Genomic DNA, 22701 nt, shown 5'->3' with positions numbered 1-22701 from the left:
CTTGTAAACCTTTTTTTGATCAACATCACCTTGTGAACCTAATTCCATTTTTCCCATGGCGAAAGCTTTAGCAAAAGTCAAATATTCAACTTTCAAGTGTCAAGTAGCACAACGTAGTTATTGGTAAAACTTGGTTTAATCATTAATGGTGGAATTGGTGGTTTACGGATGTGATGGTTTGAAATGTCAACGAGTTCTGGATAATTAAGGAAAATTGTATTTAGTGACCAAAACTAGTGATCGAAGGTAGTGAGAGTATGAACTTAACTGTAGAATTGTAGATCCATATTGACTTTGAAAAAAACAAAATTTTCATTAAATGTGTTCCCGCCAATGGCCCAACGGCCCCGAACGCGTAGAACGTAACATGCATGGAGATCCATATTAATGGCTTCTTCATCCCACTTGCTTATTATTTTTTACAAGTCTGATGATTCATTATCTGCTATATAAGGCAGTGTTAGTTCTAGAGGCTGAGACACCCCAGGGAAAACAAGACAAGAGAAACTGCAGTCTCTAGAGATGAAACTCAAGAGTGTTACATGTTTGATTCTTTCTTTAATTTTGCTTCATTTGGGTGTGGAATTTGTTCTTGGGGATGGATCTGTGGTTGATCCTGCGAGGTATAGAGGCGATGATTGTAGGTGGCGCCGGAGGTGTGGTGGACGTGGCCGATTTGGACGTGGTGGCGGTCTAGGAGGCGGAGGTGGTGGAGGTTTCGGAGGAGGTGGAGGTAGAGGTGGTGGTGGCGATATTGGCGGTGGTGCAGGACACGGTGGAGGTTTTGGAGCCGGAGGTGGAGTTGGCGGAGGAGCAGGAGGAGGAATTGGTGGTGGAGGTGGAGCTGGTGGCGGAGGAGGAGGAGGTATTGGTGGTGGCTCAGGTCATGGTGGAGGATTTGGAGCGGGAGGAGGAGTTGGTGGAGGAGCTGGTGGTGGAATTGGTGGTGGAGGTGGAGCTGGTGGAGGTGGAGGAGGAGGTATTGGTGGTGGCTCAGGTCATGGCGGAGGATTTGGAGCTGGAGGAGGAGTTGGTGGAGGAGCCGGTGGAGGAGTCGGTGGTGGAGGTGGAGCTGGTGGCGGTGGAGGCGGTGGTGTTGGTGGAGGATCCGGACACGGTGGAGGATTCGGAGCCGGAGGAGGAGTTGGTGGGGTGGAGGACTTGGTGGAGGAGGTGGAGGCGGTGGTGGTGGTGGTGGTGGTGGTTCTGGTGGTGGATCAGGTCACGGTGGTGGTTTTGGAGCTGGAGGAGGAGTCGGTGGTGGAGCCGGAGGAGGTGTTGGAGGAGGCAGTGGATTTGGTGGAGGTGGAGGAGGCGGTGTGGAGGTGGATCTGGACATGGTAGTGGATTTGGTGCTGGAGGAGGCGTTGGACACGGTGGTGGTGCTGGTGGTGGCGCAGGTGGAGGTCATGGGATAGGACACGGTGGAGGAGGAGGCTTTGGGATTGGAATAGGAATAGGTGTTGGTGTTGGTGGAGGCTCCGGAAAAGGGTCTGGAAGCGGAAGTGGTGGTGGCGGTCACCGTTAATCAGAGCATTCAAAATCTCACGTTTTAGTACTACTATGTACCTGTGATCCTACTTCTCTTGTCATGCTTAAAAGCAGAAAAATGTATGATATCATTTGTATGATACAAATCATTGTTCATTTCAGGACGTGTGTGTTTCTTCTATTTTTGTGTAAGAATGTTTTTGGGAAATTCCAATAAGAAAATATTGAATACGGATTGATCTTAGTTCTTGACTTTACTAACCGGAACAAATCCAACAATTCCCACAATTTATTCATATTTTGGGTAATATACGACTCAAATGAATTGACTCGTTTTACATGCATGTTACGCGCGTATACCCCCATCGACTTCAATTTATAGGTCCTACCGTCAGATATTTCTCTACCAAACCAACACAATACGGAATGGAGCTTTTATATTCACTAGCTTCACTTAAATTTTTCAAAATTTGCATAAAGTATTATAAACAACGATACTGTGGAAAATCAGACGTTGATCATGATCAACATGTCTAACGCTCAGAAGGTCCCTTAGACTATATTTGCGAAGTGATTTTGCCACATGTCGTCTCTACAATCAATTTCACAAAAAATGATGACATCTATACTATTAAAACTGAAGTACAAATAATACTTAACCTTGACTTTTTCACAAAAATTACAATAGCATGCCACTGATCAAAACACAGAGTTTTACTAATTGTTATCCCATTTATTTTCTTAACTAATAAAATCGTGGCTTTCGTTACTTTTCCGACCGATATACACTCAAATTAAATCTGTTTAACCAATACCTGCCTTAAATAAATAATTACCATCTTTTCTAAACCATTCCGTCCGGTAATCTGATTAAATATATGGAACTATCACCTATCTTATATTATTATTTTATATTATTCGAAACCAATTCTGTAGACTTATGACCAGACATAAATCAATAATCATGTAAACTGTAACCAAATGATTGATAGAAGATGTCATGTAAACCTATAACCTATAACCAACTATTTATATAACGAAACCAATAATCATGTAACCTTATAACCAAACGGTTGATTGATAATAAACCAATAATCATGTAAACCTACATCAAAATACCATTAATCATAATTTCATTGATTTCATGTTTTTCATAGCAAAACAAGGTTTGTCTACCGATCATATTGTATACCTAATTAGTTTTTATTGACGTTTTAATCTGATCAAGGTATAATTTATCGATTTTGTGGTTTACTAAATTTATAATTTATACAGAATTATGTAGTTAATTTATCAGATTTTGTGGTTTACCAAATTTATAATTTCTTTTAAATATTCATGAGTATTTTGATCCACACAATATCAAAACTAAATAATATATTTTTTTCTTCCAAAACTTGATACTAATCAAATATTCATTCCTAATTAATTCCCCCCAAAAAAACATCAACTGCATAAAAATCTTGACACAATATTCTCTAAATTAGAAAACAACATCCAAAGATTTTTTTTCCTATTTCTTCTCTGTCAATCTAATCAAAACAGAATTTTTTTTTTTGGCATCCAAAGCAAACTTTATTATCAAAACAGATATCAAAATCAGCATATTCTTTTATTTAAACTTGCAAAAAATGTATTCCTTATCTATAGATAGTATATTCGAGTTTTAGTTACTGTGTAATTAATATTTGATTTTGCGAACAATCAAAACTACCAAAAGATTATGATTTATCCTTTTAAACCTATCATTCTCAATGCCAAGTATATATATATATATATATATCCTCTATACTACTTGAAATGATGCCATGCTATCAGGTTTGGACTTTAGTGATGATAGTAATTTTCTATCTCTTGCCAATTATGAATAAATTGGAAATTTAACTAAAAAGGCATCTTTCCTCATAGGTAATCTCTAATTTGATTATATTTTTAAGTTTTGTACTGTTTATTTTTTATTACGATTTGACTTAAATAATTTATGTTATTGAATTTTCTGGCAGATGTAATAAGGATAGTCCCTGAACTTGGTGATGTTCAAACTCTCCACACAAAATTTATAGTATATTTTAATAAAACACTCACAGTATAAACAAAATACTCTAATATTAATTTTTTAATTTACTAAGTAAAAGTAAAAAATGTAAAAAAAAAAAAAAAATACAACTAATAGTCTAAAATTGGACACTAAACAAAATAAAAATACATTAAATATCATGTCATTAACTTGTGAAACATTAACATGAATCATTGTTACAACTAACAAAAACATAAAATTATGAAGAGTATACACCCGTGCGGGCGCACGGATCATAATCTAGTAGTTATTAAAATTGATGACATGACTTATAGTTAAATATGACATGAACAATAAGATTTATTGCTGATATATATTTTTGGTAAACTTTATAAAATATGGCAATAATTCATACATTACATTTAATACTGATTTATATTTTTGGTAAACTTTTTAAAATATGATAATAACTCATAAATCATCCCTAAAATAAATATATTCAAATTTGAATTATAAATTTCGAAATTTTATTAAATTTTACTTTTATAATTATAAAATTTTTATTACTAAAAATTTCAAATTTTTCTACATCTTTTAAAAAAAGTAAATAAAATTTTAATCGTAATATCATTAGTTTCTTTTAGATATCTAATTTTTTAAAAAATATTGTTTAGTTTTAATCTCTATAATATTATTTGAGAAGTCAGTTTCCTATGTGTCGCGCTCACGTTAATTTTTATGATGGTTAATTACAATAGTACTCTTAGTGAATCAAATATATCTATTTGTCATTATTAAAAAGAAAAAAATTCTTTTTTATTTTGGTTTCCTTCTCTAAATAACCTATATAATGAAAAAAATGTAAATTTTAAAAACGAAAAATATCTTATATATATAATGTGATTCATTAAAAGGAAACTTAACAAAATAATTTTGATTTTAGAGCAAATAAATAATTATCCCTTTAAAAGATAATCTTAAACAACATAATATATATTTTAATATAATTATTTTATTTTAATTAATCTATTTCTCAAATTTATTACAAAAAAAATAAATAACATAACACAAGATATTTTAATGAATAAAAATGCATTTTTTTATTTTCTAATTAAGTATCCTTTTATATTTTTCCAAATCAAATATAAATAAAGAAAGTATTTAGAAAATTTATAATGAAAACATTTTTATATGTGATGTAGTTTTATAAAAAAAAGTTCAGAAAATAATCTTGACATTATAAGTTTATAAGTTATTTTTATGCAACTTCGTACCGATCATGACTTTACTTTCTAATTTTTTTTTTTTGCAAACTAACATATACCAAATTATAAAAGATAGTAACATACTTACATATCTATGATAAAGAACCAAAGGAATACAATTAATTCAATTTGGTTGAGTTAAACTAGAAATAATATATTTTAGTTTGAAGGAATATATGTAACACAATATATCCACAAAATGAGTAATTGGACTATTCTCAATTTTTAATACAAAATCAAACACTTAACTAAATATAATGTATTATTGTTCATACTAATATTTTTATAAATGTAAACTATAGAACAATGTAACATACTATTAACTAATATGAGATCTCACTTAATATTATGAATATATATTAACCAACTATTGCAACTAAGTTATTTTCTATAATTTATATATATGCATGAGGTTTCATAATACTATCGTTGTTATATTAATATCAGTAACTTTGAGTCAATTATAACTTTAATTTATTTTTACTATTTAATTTTAAAAATAAATTATATTAAATTATACATAATCTTTCTAAAATATATTTACAAATCTAAGGCAATATCAAATTAAATGTAAACAACAAAATTAATCAATATTTTAATCTATAGAATAAACAAATTATGGTTGAATCGGAAAATTAGATATTATCTTATATATCCAAAATTATACCTATGATTAAAATAAAATAATATTATTTGAAAAATAGCATACTGATTACAATATAAATTACATAGTAATTTAAAAATAAAAAATTATAGTAAACTATTTAATATACTAGTTTTATAAATATTTATATCCGTGCATGCGCACGGGAAAATCACCTAATTTACCCGTATATATAAACTTTCCTTGAATAACATTCATGAAACATTGTTAAAAGTTTTGGGTTCATAAATGAAATCTCTATCCCGACCCTTGTCCTCGATCTAGAAATAAATACCAGAAGCTAACACCCCACGGTGTGTTAACGTCAGCATAATTTATCTCTTTTTTTTCCTGACGGCAGCATAATTTATCTCTAAAACTAGATTCTGACCCGCTTTTATATTTATGTTTTAATTTTAAAAAAAAATTGATATTTGTTAATTGTTGCAATATACATAACCCACAAAATAGGAGTTTAAGTAGTTCTAAAAGGTGATATTTTTTTAACAGGAATGTGGTTATGTTTTTTTAGATGCAGTTATGTGTATTATACTATGCAGATTGCAGTTATATTTTTATGTTGGACACAACATTTTATCAATTGGTTATGCTGAATTAATATAATAGATGCGTTTGCTATACTATATGCTTCAACCACTCGTCCTTTTTTTCCCATACTCATGGACATTAATCCAATAACCGGTAAAGCTCATAAAAAATATTCGAATTTCTTTATTTTATTTCTCTAAGCTAAAAAGCCCACAAAATTTCTGGGCACTTACTCTGCAAATGTCTTCCACATTTTTGGGCCTCATTTTACTGATTTGTAGGAAAGATTATTCTCAATCTCTCTCATACACATGCAGCAGTGTATATTTTTCACTTGTATGTAAAAGGATTTCCAAGTAAAGTAAAAATCTTTATATATAGATTTAGGAATCACAAATATATAGATTTAGGAATCACAATAACAGGCAAACACAACTACTGCTATATGATACGGTGTTATCTTAAATTCTATTTTGTTAATTTAACAAAAAAAAAAACAAAGGAAAAAATGGGCAAATAGATGATATTCTCGGTAGTGTTCAAAAAAAAAAAAAAAAAAAAATGATGTTCTCGGTTTTTTATATTAAAGTTGACGCGTTCCCCCGCGGTTCTCGACTCAAGTTTAATGTTTGGTCTCTTTTGTTATTTGTGTTATATGGAAATATAGAACGACACCTTCTCCTTATTGATAAACCTTAATCTCTCTTCTTCTTTCTCCTCCCCCCTCGATTTTGTGTGCGATGGAGCTTCGACCTCGCAACAAGACGATTGTTACATCGGACCAAGGTTTATCATCAATCTTCTCATTACTTTTTTGGTTTTTCTGTCTATTGATCATCCTTCACCCTCTCTGTTTTTTATTCTTCCGAGAATTTGCGATGTTAGTGGAGTAGTGTGTGTGATTTTGGACTCGGATTATAGAATTGTTTGAGAAAAAAACTATTTAACTTTAAGCACTTTTTTTATGGCTTTGCCTTCTTGTGGACTAGGTGTGAATCTGGAGGAAGAAGATGAAGAAGCTTATGATATGTCTGCTTCAGATAATAATGATTCTACCGACTCTGAGTTTCAAGGTAATGTTGTTTCCTTGTTGAAAGACTTTATGTTTTATACTTTTCTAAACGTTTTAATGTCTTTTTCACTTCTTTTTCTGTGATGATATATGAGTTGTTTGCATGGTATATAAATTACACTATGTCTCTGTTTTGTAGTATATAGTATATACTTATGTTGGTTGTTATCATGTTAAACTAACTCTTGGGGAACAGTTTCGGATGAGGAGCATGATGATGATGATGATGGTAATGATGATTTACCTGCCCCTGCACCTGTTCTTGCTATCCCTGTTGCTTTCCATGTACCTTTGCCAAATGCAAACCACCAACCAAGAGGCACTAAAAGGAAAAGCTATCAAGTAACCAGAGAGAAAGGCAAGCTCCTGTGGGAGATTTGGGAGAAAGAAGACGAGAAATGGGTGGACGAGCACATGAAAGATGACGTCGACTTGGACCACCAGCAGAACGCCGCCACCATCGCTGAAACCGCCGAGCCGCCTCGTGATCTGATCATGCCGCTCCTAAGGTACCAACGTGAGTTTCTAGCGTGGGCAACGAAACAAGAACGATCAGTCTCGGGAGGCATACTAGCTGACGAGATGGGGATGGGGAAAACCGTACAAGCCATCTCACTCGTCCTCGCGCAACGCGAAGTCGACAGAGCTAGTTCCAAGAAAGCCGTCGGGTGCACGCTCGTGCTCTGTCCCCTCGTCGCCGTCTCTCAGTGGCTGAGCGAGATCGAGCGTTTCACATCCAAGGGAAGCACCAGGGTCCTTGTCTACCACGGTGCAAAGAGGGAGAAGAACGGCAACGAGTTCAAGAAGTACGACTTCGTGCTGACGACGTACTCCACGGTGGAGAACGAGTTCAGGAAGTGCGTGGTGCCTGGCAAGAAGCAGTGCGAGTACTGCAGCAAGTGGTTTCTTCCGAACAGGCTTGTGGCGCATCATGCTTATATTTGTGGGCCATCGTCTGAGAAAGCGAATAAACATGGTGGTAAGATGATCAATACGAACCCTATTGCTGTCATGCTAAGAAAGCAAGCCGAGGAGGAGGCTCAAGAGGGTAGTAGCAAGGTGAAGCGGTCTAAGAAGAAGAGTAAAAAACAAACACTAGAGGAAGAAGATTCAGTGAATAGAAAGAAGTCTGTTTTGTACTCTATTAAATGGAACCGGGTCATCTTGGATGAGGTCAGTAGTACTACCAAAGACATATATGTCTCTTTTGTTAGTTTTTTATTTACATTTGTACATAATAATAAAACAGGCTCATTACATCAAAGAGAGACGAAGCAACACTGCGAGAGCTGTTTTTGCTTTGGAGGCTACTTATAGATGGGCTTTGAGTGGTACTCCTCTCCAGAATCGTGTTGGAGAGCTTTACTCTCTGGTTAGTTTAAATCTATAATAGCCACTTGCACATTAATCCTCAACGTCTTCTGATCTTTGACTTTTTTTTTCTCTTTTTTGTTTGTTATCAGATTCGCTTCCTGCAGATTAGTCCATACTCTTATTACTTCTGCAAGGACTGTGACTGTAGAATTCTTGACTACACGTAAAAAACTTTACCACACTTTCTTCTGTTTCATAAGCTCTCTATAATGCTCTGTTTGATCGATCTCCTTTTTGGTGTTTGCAGTACGCATGCAGACTGTCACAGCTGCCCTCATAATGCAGTTCGGCATTTCTGTTGGTGGAACAAGGTTTTTTGTATTTTGCTAAAAATCATTGATAACCATATTTTTTTTGTTATCTTTGTCCTAATGATTTTTGTTGTTTACCAATCTTTGCTGTAGAATGTGGCGAACCCAATAACAGAGCCAGCTTATGGAAACGAGGAGCGGGGGAAGAGAGCCATGATATTGCTTAAAGACAAAGTTCTGAAAGACATACTCCTAAGACGTACTAAACTGGGCCGGGCAGCTGATCTTGCCCTTCCTCCTAGAATCGTATGTTTGCTATCTTGTCTCTCTCTCTTGCCTAATGTAGTTGCTTATAAGTTTTTTTTTATTTTCATGTAGATCACTCTGAGGCGGGATACCCTAGATGTAAAAGAGTCTGATTACTATGAGTCACTGTACCAAAACAGCCAAGCCCAATTCAATACGTTAAGTACCCTTTCTAATCTTATATGGTTTTCTTCTAATGTCTTTTTGCTCCTTGGTTTCATCATGTAACATGACTCTGCCATGTGTGTGGCATTTCTGTATGCAGGTATATCGAGGCTGGGACAATTATGAATAACTTTGCTCATATATTTGATCTTCTCACCCGTCTGAGACAGGTGTGTGGTGGCATCTACAGTTCACTTTCTGGATGATAAAGATTGTAGGTTTAGTGATGCAATTTTTTTTTTTTTGGCAGGCTGTTGATCATCCATACCTCGTGGTGTATTCCAGTTCTGGAGGTGCTAATGCTAACTTGAATGATGATAACAAAAAGGAGCATGAATGTGGTCTCTGCCACGAACCGGCTGAGGACAATGTTGTAAGTGTATCAATCAATTTTTTTGTTCAGGAATCTGTGAGATTTCTATATTGTTTGATGTAATATTTTTTCTTTGGTTATTTTTGACTTTTGAAGGTGACTTCTTGTGAACATGTGTTCTGTAAAGCTTGTCTGATTGATTTCTCTGCATCCCTGGGACAAGTCAGCTGTCCAACATGCTCAACACTACTGACTATGGATTGGACTGCTAAAGCTGGCATTGAGCAGAAGGCAAACAAGACAACGATTAAAGGATTTAGAGCCTCAAGCATCTTAAACCGAATCAAGCTCGATGATTTTCAGACTAGTACAAAGATAGAGGCCTTGGTATGTGTGTGTGCTCTATGAATCTTATTTATATTTTCAGCTGATTGTCTCCACCCTGTTAAGTAATCATGTGTGTATACTGCAGAGGGAAGAAATAAGGCTCATGGTGGAAAGAGATGGGTCTGCTAAGGCAATAGTTTTCAGCCAGTTCACATCATTCTTGGATCTGATCAATTACACACTCGGGAAGGTAAAATATAAAGAGAGCAACACACACTATGGTACACGAATATGTTCATTAGTTTTTGATTAGAAATGAAACACACTCTTTCTTTTTCAGTGTGGGGTTGGTTGCACCCAGCTGGTGGGAAGCATGTCGATGGCAGCTAGAGATGTTGCTATCAACAAATTCAGGGAAGATCCGGATTGCAAAGTTTTCTTGATGAGTTTGAAAGCTGGAGGGGTTGCTCTCAACTTAACAGTCGCTTCACATGTAAAGTGTCTAGTTAACAGCAACTATGGAGATGAACACTTATTGAAAAGCTTGTTATAACGTTTTGTTGTCGTCTGTGGAAAAAAAACTATGTTAGGTGTTCATGATGGACCCGTGGTGGAACCCAGCGGTTGAGAGGCAAGCACAAGACAGAATTCATAGGATCGGGCAGTACAAGCCAATCAGGTTACACTCTAGTTCTTCTTCTATGTCGTTGGTTGGTGAGAATAGATATTGGATACGTTTGTGATTGTGTGTGAAAGTTACAGGGTTGTGAGATTCATAATAGAGAACACAGTGGAGGAAAAGATTCTGAAGCTTCAAAACAAGAAGGAACTTGTGTTTGAAGGGTAAGTAAAGATTCTCCCTACTTGTGTTGTTTTTTATTTCCGAATATAAACTGTTACTATTAATAAGAAGTTGTCATGAACACACTCTTTGTGCACTTACAGGACCGTTGGTGGTTCTCAGGAGGCCATAGGAAAGTTGACAGCAGAAGATATGAGGTTTCTGTTTACCACCTAAGTTGATCTATTAGAACAAAAACCTTTTTTCTTTTGTATGTAAGATCATAAGACGGAATCAAAATGGTTTCTTTTTTTGTTTTTTTTTCTAAACCTTATATCAAGAACAAACCAGTTGACTTCCTCTGTATTTTTCTAAAATGAACTTGAAACCTTGACCAGAGACTAGAAATCTAGAACTCACAAGTGTTATGCAAGTACCTAAGAGGCTCAGTAGGTGCATTCGTAATCAATCAATGGACGATACCACTAGACTAGAGTAACACCATTTGTTGCCTACAATGCAAAAGCAAGTTGGATCTTCTGATTTCTTGAAAATAAAATATGTTCGTGATTACAAACAATCTTCGAGCCCCAAGAAAAAACAGGAGAGGCGAAAGAGAGATAGATAGATAGATAGTACAATATGTCATAATATTACTCTGCCTTGGAGATTGGAGGCACAGAGAGTTTGGTCTCGAGCATAAACGAGAGATCATGCATCTGTGACATCACCTCCTCCGCAACATCACTCTTTGACTTGCGGGAATCAGTTGTTACTTGATCTTGAACATCAGGATCACCCGTTCTGAAAACAGAGCAAAAGAAAACACAATGTTATTACATCTGAAGCTTCTTGTTAATACGAAATGAATATTGCTGTATAAAGATTAGAGAACAACAAGTTTAGGAGAGTATAAGAAACCTCTCTGAGGTTGAGGAGGTTCCGGAAGGCATGGCTGTGACCTCCTCTGAGTTGGTGTGGCCCCCAATACTTTCCGAAAACAAACCAGAATCAAGGTCTCTGTGGTGGTTACTTTCCTCCAACAAGTTCATCCCCTGATTCTGCTCAGGAGATGGAGTCACATGGCTTGTGGGAGGCTGCACAGGTGTTTGCAAAACGGCTGAGGATGAGAAACTATCCCAATTTCCAAAGAGATCATCTTCTTGAACTTTGGCTATGTCAGATATCATGCTTGTACCAGTATTCTGCTTCTCATATTCGCTCTGTTCTTTAACGTCGTTCTTAACACGTGACATCCCATCAAATATCTCTTCTTGGGAACTTTCCATGGTTCTCGAAAGCAGATTACTAGGAGTCTTGGAGTTAGCTGAGCTAGCAAAATCATTCCAGTCATCTTCATCATCATTATCATCCGTAGGTGTCTTCTCAACGGCTTTCTTTTCACTGGTTTGCCATAGATCGTCTCCAATCCAATCAATATCCATGGATGGACTTCCATTTCCTCCCACAACTTGTCCCTCATTCTTATCATTGGCAGTCTGGTCGTTGTTCTGAGACTTGCCAGTAGCATTACCAAAAAAATCATCTTGCGGCCAGTCACCAGCATTGGAAACATATGCAGTTGAAGAATCTGCTGGTTTTCCGGAACCAAAGACAGTATCCATATGAGCAGAGAAATCAACTGGAGAACTTACAAAAGGATCGCCAGTATTTTTTTCCTGGGAGACAGATTGAAAGTCAGAATCCCAATCAGAAGAAGAGGCAGCAACCTTGTCATCAAAAGACTTGAGGCCATCATTTGATGATGGCACTCCCTCAAACAAACCAAAGGTTTCATCCTCTTTAAAAGAACTATTTTTCTGACCATCTTTACCCTCAAACAAACCAAGATTACCATCCTCGTTCGAAGTACTATTCCTCTGAGCATATTTGCCTTCAAAGAAACCAAAACTCTCATCTTCTTTAAAAGAACTTGTTCCCTGAGCATCTCTACCCTCAAAGAATCCAAAACTATCATCATCTTTTCTAGAAGAACTAGTTCTCAGAGAATCTTTCCCATCAAACAGACTAAGGTTCTTATCCTCTTTAAAAGAGTTCTCAGAATCTTTTTCCTCAAAGAACCCAAAATTTCCCTTCTCTGCTAAATAATCACTATCCTGTCCCGCAAACAAACTAAGACTCTCACGTCCTTCAGATGAAGCTTTTCCCTTAATCAAACCAACATTATCATTCTGCTGCGATTCAACAACTCCTTGGCTCTTGACACTACTATCAAACAAGCTAAGACTACGTGGATCCTTAAAATCATCGTCATCCTCCCGTTTACTCTCAACTTTGGAAAGATCATCAAGACTGATTCCTCCTAGATTCAGAGGGCTTTTATTCTGTACTGAGAGTCCATCACTCGTTTCATCTCTAGCAGACCATTGCACTTCCAAATCAAGAAACTCAGACAAAGCAGCAACTCCTTTCACTACAGGTACCTTACCTCCTCTTCTTGATACATTCGTTTCCTCTAACGGCTCCACCATCTCCTGCAGATGCAAAATCGTTTCATAAAGTCTCCATCTTTACAATAACGCAACAGAAGGAAAAGTATTTCTAGATGTTTTACCGATCCATCTAGATTGAGAGAGCTGAGAAACCATTTGTAAGCGGAAGTGGAGGTGAACTTGATCGGATCAGGAGCGTTATCGCTCGTCCGTTGCTGCTCGCCGCAGAAAACGCAGATCAGAGACTCGATCCCTCGCAGAAGCTTTCCTTTGCAGCTCCGGCAACGGAGGTAAGGAGGCGAGGAGGCGTCGAGTTCCGAGATCGCCTCCGGAGCTGTGGGAAGAAGGATGGGGGAAGAGGAATCGAGATTGGCGTTCCTACGAAGCGAGAGCTTAAGTTGGTTGATTAGATCCAAGGAGATCTCCGTCGCCATTTCGTGAGGAATCTAGGGTTTGGGAGAAATGAAGATTCTGAGATTCTCTCCACTCTCTAGCCGATTGGATTGTAGACGAGGTCTAAATTGTCACGATTGGAAGTTATAGCTAAAAATTGTGAACTTTATAATAACCAAGGTCTCTTATGGTGAATGTTAGAGCATCATTATCCTGGAGATGGTGATTGTGTTTCTTATTCTTTGTTTAATGGTATTTAAGAGGAAAAGTAGAATAAGAGACCTAGTTAAAGACATTGAGATTAGGTGACCTCCATTGCAAGTCTCTTATTTTAGAGTTTTTTAAAAAAAATGAAGAACAAAAACTTGAATCAATAACCATAAGCAAGAACATGAATCAGTAACCACAACCAAAAACATGAAGCATATCATTCTCGTTACTGAAACAGAACAAGACAAAGCACAAGAACTTGAACATAATCAGAACAAGAGAACAAGCACATTTTTAAGACAAGCATTGATCATCCTAACCTGTTTTGCATTGTACTCTTTGTGCGATGAGCCTTGTGTGTTGCAGGTGATTCCGAGAAGCCTGAGCAATGCAATAAAATACACAGAGCCACCTCAGGACAACTATCTCCTCTGTTTCAAACGTACAAAAAGATTGGTTCTTTTATTATTTTCTTGTACTTGTCAAAGCTTTGAATAATAGAAGATAGAAAGGAGATGTGTGTAACTGAAGAAGAAAGAAGCTTGGGAGTAGAAGTCAGGGTTGAAAGGAATGGTCTTGAAGCTGCTTTGCATCGTTGTTGAGCTTTGTTGAGATTTTTTGTGGAGATGGGTTTCATTCTGTAAGACAGAAGTTAAAAGATCAGCTGTGGCCGTGATAAATGGCAAGCTGAGCAAAGAATCAACATCAATCAAAATTCACAGGGCTGTGAAAGTATTCATTCAAACATAATCCAAAGCAACCAAATTTACAGAACAATCAGTCACAATATAATCAAAAAACTTGCCTTTAAGAACACCCATAGTACCATTTTGCATCGGAAAAAAAATCATCCAACTTTTCTCAACAAAAGCTACACAAAGATTCACAGACAAAGCATCCACATAGCTAAAGGTCCAATCTTTAAAAGCTATCAACCAAATGAAGCAAAACCCTAATGAATTCAACCAGGAATCAGCCCATTATATCAAGTTCTCAACTTCGATGATTACCTGATTGTGAAGAGAGTCTCGGTACGGAAGAAGCGGCAGAGCGGGTGAAGGCAGTCAGAGGAAATCTCCGGCGGCGTGGATGAAGGCAGGCAGGAGACATAACTCCGTCGGAAATCTCCGGTTTCTTAGAAGAAAGTTGAACAACGGTGGAAGCACCAGAGAAAATCACCGTTCTTCGTGAGGGAGAAAGAGAGAGAACAGAACCAGAGCACGAAACCATGCTCCCTCCTCTCTCCTCTCAATTTGTTCACACGTGTCCCGTATACGTTTCTTCTTTGACTCCAAATAAAAAACGTCTCAATCTATTTTTTTTCTTTTTCATTTTCTTTTTAATGATAAATACAGTAGAGACGGGTTAAATACGCCCGATAAAAGTGCTCTTATAATAAGCTTACATTGTGACTTGGATTCATATTCCAGGATTCCAGGAAGCTCGTCTTACTCCATGGATTCAAATATTTCATTAGCTCCGTAACAGTGTGTATAGCTACCTTGGTGCTGTTTTGTAATTGATAATTTCAGGTGGGATTGTCTCGGTTAAAGCATATGAAAATGATATTTCTGACGGATATTAAAATTACAACATCAGTGTTGTCAAAAGAAAAAATTACAACATCAGTTGTTATAAAAAATAAAATAAAATTACAACGTCAATTCATTTGTTTTTTTTTGAGAAAAATCAATTCAATTGTTACGTGCAACCGCAAAACCTTTGAGAATGGATGCACCTTATTATTACAAACAAATGATATTAACCATAAATCTAATGATCATGCATCTTACCAAATTACCGAAACCTACTAAATTTCTGTATGCGACGAATAAACGAAGTTCTAAATCAAAATCCATGATTCATATAGACCTATTATTGCTAATACTAAAAAAAAATCAGATAGACCTATTAATTGCTAATAATAAAAAATCAGATAGACCTATTATTTGCTAATAATATAAAAAATCAGATAGACATATTATTGCTATATAAATCAATATCCCTGTTATAGCTAATATTAAAAAAACAATACAAGAGATACACATGATATAAAATCGCACGAAGAGGAAATAATAAAAGTACAGAATAAAACAACTTAAAACTTTATGTTTTATGCATGTGTTGGAGGTACATGTACACATGGTCCATTGTAATTTTTTTAGTTTTTGGGTTAAGCTTAGGGTCCATTTTTTTACAAAAAAAAATTGCTTTCTTTTTTTTTTGCTCAGGGTCCATTTTATATTTTTACCCTTTTTGTGGCTTTCTAGACACCCATGCTTTAGTTAGCTTTCCTATATTCACTAGGTTTGATTCCATCAAAACTATTGTATCACCTTGTATTATTAACATGTTAATGAAAATTCACATACTTAACAAAAAAACAAATGTGCTTAATCGTTGCCCAACTAGGGACAGAACACTGCGTTGGGGACATCAGGCGAGCCCCCTCTGCCTTCTATGTAACCAGTCAGATGAAAGCAGAGACCACCTGTTTTTTCTCTGTCACTTCTCTTGGTGCTTATGGCGATCGTTAGCTAGGCGATGTGGGGTCATACCGGAAAGGGATTGGAATCGAGCTCTCTCTCAGATCCAGTCTACTGGAGCAGGATCGACTAAAGGAAAGCTCCTTCGCCTCTGCTGGCAAGGATGTATCTATTGGACATGGTCAGAAAGAAACGCCAGACTTCACCGCCAAGTATTCCGCTCTGCAGATGTTGTCTTGCGCTTGCTTGATAGACAGATTAAGGACAGAATCCTCTCTCTCCGACAAACTAATCCCCCTGCTTCCTCAAAATTGATGCAGCAGTGGCTCAGTTAACTAGCGGGAACAGCTTCTCCACCTGATCATCGCCTATATTCTTCCATCGTCATCATCGACCTTTGGTTTCTTCACCAACCTTTCTATGGACTTTTTTTAATCTCATTGATCCTAATTATGTGTCTCCTTTATGACTGGGCTTGGGCTCTAACCAAAAACACTAAGGCTTCTGGGTTTGTAAGGTTTTTTTGTTTTTTCTGCAATTTTAATATAAAAGCTTAGTTCAAAAAAAAACAAAAAAACAAATGTATGAGCGAACACAGACGGTAATCAAACATGTATGAAGAAGACTCACGGGAAAACAGAAATCTGAGGAACAGAGGAGAAATAGTCTCGGAATGAAAAGTATGTCAATTCAAAGGCAACACGCGTGGACACACAAACTCTCATTTTTCTACCTTTACAATTTTCTATAGATGTAGATAATCACCGTTTTTTTTAAGAATAAAAATATTTAGAAATTATCTGATTAGTTGTGTTTTCTATTTTTTTTAAACCTGATATCAGTGTCTTCCCTATGGAGTTCAATATCAGCTTCTTTGGATCAAAATAAAATTATAAAATCATTTTATAAAGGATGTTGTGGTAGTTGACTGATATTAAAATTACAACATCAATTGACATCAATTATTACGTGCAACCGCAAAACCATGTGATTTGATTCTTTCTCAAAAGTCATGAGATGACATCAATTATTATGTGCAACCGCAAAACTACGTAATTTGATTCATTCTCAATAGCTATGAGATGATTATCTGGAGGCACCTTGCTATTACAAATAATTTTTTTACATATATGATATAAACGATAAATCTAGTGATCATGTATCTTACCAAATAACAGAACCCTACTAAAATTCTGTATGCAATGAATAAACGAAGTTCTACATCAAAATTTATTTTGACCTATTATTGCTAATAGTAACAAATAATACAAGAGATAGACGTGATATAAGATTGCATGAAGAGGAAATAATAAAAATACACAATAATTTTTTTTTAAATGTTTAAACAAAGTACACCCTACTCACGTTCGTGTATAAAGAAAATGGCTAATACACCGGTTGGTGAAGTTAATTCCATTAAACAAATAAACACAACTCGATTGTGTTGCAATAATTAAACTGAAATAATGTGAATAAAAATTTGAAAAGCTAAGAACAATTTACACAATGGGTACATCCACATGTCAATCCAACAACAAAAAAAAATTAATTACAAAAAGTAATCCCAAACATAAAAACACATCGCGCGGGATGAACACTAATCTACTATATAAAGGCGGTGTAGTTTTAGAGGCTGAGACACCCCGAGAAAAACAAGACAAGAGAAACTATCATTTCGCTAGAAATGAAACTCAAGAGTGTTACATGTTTAATTATTTCTTTAATTTTCCTACATTTGAGTGTGGAGTGTGTTCTTGGGGATGGACCTAAGGATGGATCTGGTGGAGGAGGAGGTGGCGGGGGTGGAGGCGGTGGTGCTGGTGGAGGATCCGGACGCGGTAGAGGATTTGGAGCTGGTGGTGGAGACGGAGGAGCTCGTGGGGGAGGCGGAGGAGGTGGTGTGGGAGGTGGATCTGGACGTGGTGGTGGATTTGGTGCTGGAGGAGGACGTGGTGGTGGAGCCGTCGGAGGAGGTTTTGGGGGAGGCGGTGGATTTGGTGGAGGTGAAGGAGGTGGTGTGGGAGGTGGATCCGGATGCGGTGAAGGATTCGGAGCCGGAAAAGGATCTGGTGGTGGAGCTGGAGGAGGTCTTGGGGAGGCGGTGGATTTGGTGCTGGAGGAGGTGTTGGACCTGGTGGTGCTGGTGGTGGCGCAGGTGTAGGTCTTGGGATAGGACACGGTGGGCTAGGAGGGGTTGGGATTGGAATAGGAATAGGTGTTGGGGTTGGTGGAGGCTGCGGCAAATGTTCTGGAAGCGGAAGCGGAGGTGGCGGTCACCGTTAATCGAGCACTTATTCAAAATCTCAAGTTTTAGTGCTACTAAGTACTTGTGATCCTACTTCTTTTTTTGTCATGCTAAAAAGAACAGAAAACATATTGACCGGTGTTTTTACTACACCTGCGCCACCACCAGCACCACCAGGTCAATACTTGTGATCCTACTTCTTTTTTTGTTCATTTCAGGACGTGTGTTTCTTCTATTTTTTTGTAAGAATGACTTGGGAAATTCCAGTGGAAAAATATCGAATACGGTATTGATATTAGTTTCTTGATGATTTTTTCTAACCGGAACAAATCCAACAATTCCACAATTTATTCATATTTCTTGTAATATATGACTCAAATGAATTGACTCGTTTTACATGCATGCATGTTACGTATACCCCCATCGACTTTAACTTGTCTTATCGGCTATCGTCAGATATTTCTCTACCAAACCAACACAATACGGAACGGTATGTGTGCTATTAATGTATTTAGTTACACTTTATGTCTCTACCCCCGTGGAGATCTCCGTCGCCATTTCGTGAGAGTCTACCGATTGCATTGTAGACAAGATCTAAATAGTCACGATTGGAAGTTATAGCTAAAAATTGTGGACGTTATAATAAGTAAGGTCTCCTCTGTAATTTGTTGCTCAGACGATTAATTTACAATTGGAGTTGGATACTTGCTAGTTGCCATTGTACATAAGGTCTAAATATTCACAATAAAAAGTTAAGCTAACAATTATGAACTTTAAATATAAGTAAGGTCTCTTCTGTAAATGTTTTACTCATCTGGCCAATTTCACTGTAGACATGGACTAATATGTACAATAGTAAGTTACAGCTAACAATTGTAAACTTTACAAAAGTTAAGGGGTTTTCTATAATTATTTGATCGAACTTTATAACATAAGCTTTAGATCGTTTCGGCGGAGAGGTAAAACTAAAAGGATGAGTAATCAGAGAAAGAGACCCAACGGAGGAGAAAGAGAAGAAGACGACGAGGAGGACGATGCGGAAGGTATCGGCCAGTGGGAGAGAGCTTATGTCGACGACAGATCCTGGGAGGCGTTGCAAGAGGATGAGTCTGGACTCTTACGGCCAATTGATACCAGTGCCATTTACCATGCTCAGTATCGCCGCCGTCTCCGTATGCTCTCCGCCGCCGCGGCTGGTACTCGTATCCAGAAGGGGCTTATCCGCTATTTATACATCGTCATTGACTTCTCTCGGGTTTAAATTCTATTCCTTTTTAGCTGTAAAGCCGTTTCCTTTTAGTTGATTTGAGGATGTGATGCTTTGATTGGAACTTATGTAGAAGAGAAAGTATGCACTTTGGGGTTATATATATTATAGACAAGTGTACTCTGCTTCTACTTTTGAAATCTTTGTTCCGAGTGTAGGAGATCTCTCTCTCTCTCTCTCTGCTCATTCGTCTTATTAACAGTGTCTCTGTAGCTGAATCGATTAATGTTTTGTAGTAAGTTGGGTTTGTCCGGTTAGAGCATATGAAAAAAATGCTAATACTGTTTCTTGTGATCCTTACTGGCAACATTGTGATTTGGATTCATATTCCAGGAAGCTTCTCTTACTCCATGGGTTCCTTAATATGCAATGTCTTACACTTAAATATGTTATTTTTTTGTGTGTGTCTAGGCAGCTGCGGAAACAGATTTCAGACCAAGCCGGATGGCAATAATGGCAAAACATGTTGAAGCTTTCATTAGAGAGTTTTTTGACCAGAATCCTCTGAGTCAGATCGGTCTGGTCTCGATAAAAAATGGGATCGCGCATACACTAACAGATCTTGGGGGTAGTCCTGAGTCACACATACAAGCCTTGATGGGAAAGCTGGAAGCCGCGGGTGACTCATCTTTGCAGAACGCCCTGGAACTTGTGCACGAGCATCTCAACCAGATCCCATCTTATGGTCATCGCGAGGTTCTGATATTGTATTCAGCTCTGAGCACCTCTGACCCGGGAGATATCATGGAGACTATTCAGAAATGCAAGAAATCAAGATTAAGATGTTCTGTTATTGGACTTTCTGCAGAGATGTTCATATGCAAACACTTGTGTCAAGAAACTGGTGGGTTGTATTCCGTTGCAGTAGATGAGGTGCGTTTAGTTACCTTCTACTTCAACTTTGTAACTTTGATTTTAGCATATGCTTTATGTCTTATTTTATCATCACGCAGGTGCATTTGAAGGATCTGCTGCTTGAGCATGCGCCTCCACCTCCGGCAATAGCAGAATTTGCAATTTCTAATCTGATCAAAATGGGTTTCCCACAAAGAGCTGCTGAGGGTTCAATGGCGATATGTTCGTGTCATAAGGAAGTTAAGATCGGAGCTGGTTACACGTGCCCGAGATGCAAAGCTCGTGTATGTGAGCTCCCTACGGAATGCACCATCTGTGGTCTGACGCTTGTTTCATCGCCACATCTTGCCAGATCATACCATCATCTCTTCCCAATTGCTCCATTTGATGAGGTTCCTACTCTGACAAGTTCGAATGATCCTCGGAGAAAATTGGGAAAGAGTTGTTTTGGTTGCCAACAGAGCCTACTTGGTGCAGGTAAGCAAATAAAACGCATATTGATTGAGCATCAGCTTATGTAGTAATCTTCACACATGTTTCTTAGTACAACTAAATGGTAAATTTTAAACTTAAGACAGGCCTAGTTCACCCTTGTCAGTGTCTCAGACTAGTTTGTCCTTTATCAACCGAGAGACCGTTAGCTTGAATATAAAGGAGGGCTCATTGGTGCTTTTGATTATGTGCAGGGAACAAACCGGGGCCATGCGTGACGTGTCGTAAATGCAAGCACTATTTCTGTCTGGACTGCGACATATACATCCACGAGAGCTTACACAACTGTCCTGGCTGCGAGAGCATTCACCGTCCTAAATCTGTTTCCTTGATGGAAGAATGAGAGAATGTGTTTACGCTCGCACAATTTTTCCAAACGATGATCGTCTTTGTGGAATTAAAGGTTGCAAATCTATACTATTAGGATTCTGCCCCTAGATTTTCAAGTTATTTACAAGAGAATGTCATTGTCTTATTCAAATTTTTATTAATTATTCAAGTCTAAAATTGTTAAACGAATGACATTCTTCCTTTTCTATAACATTCCGAAATTTCAGCCTATATTAAATGTCATTTAATCTAACAAATTAAGAAAAAACTAAGGAAGTCGTTATAACAAAAAAAAAAAAAAACTAAGGCCCGTTGAATACCTATTCTTCTTTAAATTATTACTTTCTTTACTAAAATCCAATAACCAATTTAATAATGTCCTATGAATAATCTTTTTTTTTATTATTATTATTATTTTTTTTTTTTTCAATATGCAAATGGTTGGTAAGACCAAATACTCGATTTTAATGGATCAAGTTACAAAAACATTAGATAAATATTTGAGTCCAATTTTATGTCCGATTTAAATTTTGCAAAAAAAATAATTATATTTTCTCAAAATAAACATGTTTAAGATAGATATTGGCAATCCAAAACATAAAAATCAATTATTAAAATAATATTTTTCCAACTACCTATTAAACAATGTTAAAAGCACATTATAAAAAATGAAGTAAACATTTTAACCGATAAAATAAAATATTTAAATATAGACAATACCGTCGTTTTAAAATATTTTTAAGGGTACCTATAAATATCATAAGATCTATTGTTCCAATATGATCTTTTAAGTATATGAGCTTTCAATTAATTGTTTCAATAGTAAAATTAAATTATCAAAACTATTATACATTGTAATTACATTAAATAAAAATCAAATATACAACTATTAAACGTAAAAATACCTTTACAATGGTTTTGCATTATATTGCAAGTTATTTTTATTTTAAATTATATTTTCCTTCTAAAATTAAATTTTATTGCAAATCATTTTTAATTTAATTGATTGCTGAAGTTTGCAACCACAAAATACTCTTTAAAATTTTCAGAGTAACATTTTTTATAGATATTGATCATCCAAACTTATTAAAAATTACTAAACAAAATCATAAAAAATTAAAAGCACATGATATAAACTTCATGTAGAAACACATATGTTATAACAATAAATACGTAAAAATATAAAAAATCCGCGCTTTAAAAGCGCGGGTCAAAATCTAGTAAATTAGTTTAAGACTCGAACACTTTGACAATTCAAGCTATGTGACTTTACATTTACCATTGTTATAGAGTTTTTCTAGAAGCAAACGTCAGAATATGTATTTGTTTTCAGTTCTTGGCAGAAATATTCGGAGCTACATAGTTTAAGCAGTTACCAGAAGTATCTTGGCATATCTGAAAAAGTATAATAATACT

General features: G+C 36.4%; 5 protein-coding genes and 1 long non-coding RNA gene across 6 annotated transcripts; 4 read left to right on the top strand and 2 right to left on the bottom strand.

Moving 5' to 3' along the window:
- The first annotated feature begins 413 nt into the window (after nt 1–413).
- On the top strand, nt 414–1722 carry LOC130498727 (glycine-rich cell wall structural protein 1-like). The gene is given in 3 exon segments (XM_056992295.1): nt 414–1147; nt 1150–1317; nt 1320–1722. Coding segments are annotated over 3 exon segments (1002 nt in total). The 5' UTR covers nt 414–522; the 3' UTR covers nt 1529–1722.
- Nucleotides 1723–6618: 4896 nt separating this feature from the next.
- Nucleotides 6619–10945, top strand: LOC108821177 (DNA repair protein RAD16-like). The gene is made up of 16 exons (XM_018594220.2): nt 6619–6751; nt 6955–7038; nt 7234–8210; nt 8287–8409; nt 8501–8574; nt 8659–8722; nt 8816–8968; nt 9041–9126; nt 9234–9303; nt 9384–9506; nt 9603–9833; nt 9919–10023; nt 10114–10266; nt 10364–10452; nt 10536–10616; nt 10719–10945. Exons 1-16 carry the CDS (start codon nt 6706–6708, stop codon nt 10789–10791), a joined length of 2532 nt encoding a protein of 843 aa, XP_018449722.2. The 5' UTR covers nt 6619–6705; the 3' UTR covers nt 10792–10945.
- A 127-nt stretch (nt 10946–11072) lies between these two features.
- LOC108822792 (uncharacterized) lies at nt 11073–13539 on the bottom strand. Its single transcript, XM_018595955.2, has 3 exons — nt 13130–13539; nt 11476–13049; nt 11073–11358 (listed from the first exon to the last, which is right to left on the bottom strand). The coding sequence occupies exons 1-3, from the start codon at nt 13439–13441 to the stop codon at nt 11208–11210; spliced, it is 2037 nt and encodes a 678-aa protein (XP_018451457.2). The 5' UTR covers nt 13442–13539; the 3' UTR covers nt 11073–11207.
- Nucleotides 13540–13751: 212 nt separating this feature from the next.
- On the bottom strand, nt 13752–14877 carry LOC130498728 (uncharacterized). The gene is made up of 3 exons (XR_008937665.1): nt 14621–14877; nt 14137–14248; nt 13752–14041 (listed from the first exon to the last, which is right to left on the bottom strand). It is a non-coding gene; the product is annotated as an uncharacterized LOC130498728 (long non-coding RNA).
- Nucleotides 14878–17780: 2903 nt separating this feature from the next.
- Nucleotides 17781–18257, top strand: LOC108819628 (glycine-rich cell wall structural protein 1-like). The gene has a single exon (XM_018592683.2). It carries the CDS (start codon nt 17781–17783, stop codon nt 18255–18257), a length of 477 nt encoding a protein of 158 aa, XP_018448185.2.
- Nucleotides 18258–19296: 1039 nt separating this feature from the next.
- Nucleotides 19297–21514, top strand: LOC108818895 (general transcription factor IIH subunit 2). The gene is made up of 4 exons (XM_018591845.2): nt 19297–19596; nt 20020–20481; nt 20562–20940; nt 21150–21514. The coding sequence occupies exons 1-4, from the start codon at nt 19315–19317 to the stop codon at nt 21296–21298; spliced, it is 1272 nt and encodes a 423-aa protein (XP_018447347.1). The 5' UTR covers nt 19297–19314; the 3' UTR covers nt 21299–21514.
- The last annotated feature ends 1187 nt before the right edge of the window (nt 21515–22701 follow it).

Source organism: Raphanus sativus, chromosome 8, assembly GCF_000801105.2.
Source record: "Raphanus sativus cultivar WK10039 chromosome 8, ASM80110v3, whole genome shotgun sequence".
In the NCBI taxonomy this organism is placed as follows: Eukaryota; Viridiplantae; Streptophyta; class Magnoliopsida; order Brassicales; family Brassicaceae; genus Raphanus; species Raphanus sativus.
The sequence above is the reverse complement of the archived record's forward strand: the minus strand, read 5'-3'. Positions and strand labels throughout refer to the sequence as shown.

What these genes read in the sequence shown, in the direction of transcription:
- LOC108818895 (XM_018591845.2), top strand. Translation starts at nt 19,315, where the DNA reads ATGAGTAATCAGAGAAAGAGACCCAACGGAGGAGAAAGAGAAGAAGAC. An exon ending in TCGTCATTGACTTCTCTCGG is followed by an intron (nt 19,597 to 20,019) that starts GTTTAAATTCTA and finishes GTGTGTGTCTAG; the next exon opens with GCAGCTGCGGAAACAGATTT. An exon ending in ACAGAGCCTACTTGGTGCAG is followed by an intron (nt 20,941 to 21,149) that starts GTAAGCAAATAA and finishes GATTATGTGCAG; the next exon opens with GGAACAAACCGGGGCCATGC.
- LOC108821177 (XM_018594220.2), top strand. Translation starts at nt 6,706, where the DNA reads ATGGAGCTTCGACCTCGCAACAAGACGATTGTTACATCGGACCAAG. An exon ending in AGCCAAGCCCAATTCAATAC is followed by an intron (nt 9,127 to 9,233) that starts GTTAAGTACCCT and finishes TTCTGTATGCAG; the next exon opens with GTATATCGAGGCTGGGACAA. An exon ending in GTACAAAGATAGAGGCCTTG is followed by an intron (nt 9,834 to 9,918) that starts GTATGTGTGTGT and finishes TGTATACTGCAG; the next exon opens with AGGGAAGAAATAAGGCTCAT.
- LOC108822792 (XM_018595955.2), bottom strand. Translation starts at nt 13,441, where the DNA reads ATGGCGACGGAGATCTCCTTGGATCTAATCAACCAACTTAAGCTCTCG. An exon ending in CTCTCAATCTAGATGGATCG is followed by an intron (nt 13,050 to 13,129) that starts GTAAAACATCTA and finishes TTGCATCTGCAG; the next exon opens with GAGATGGTGGAGCCGTTAGA. An exon ending in ACCTCCTCAACCTCAGAGAG is followed by an intron (nt 11,359 to 11,475) that starts GTTTCTTATACT and finishes CTCTGTTTTCAG; the next exon opens with AACGGGTGATCCTGATGTTC.
- LOC108819628 (XM_018592683.2), top strand. Translation starts at nt 17,781, where the DNA reads ATGAAACTCAAGAGTGTTACATGTTTAATTATTTCTTTAATTTTCCTA.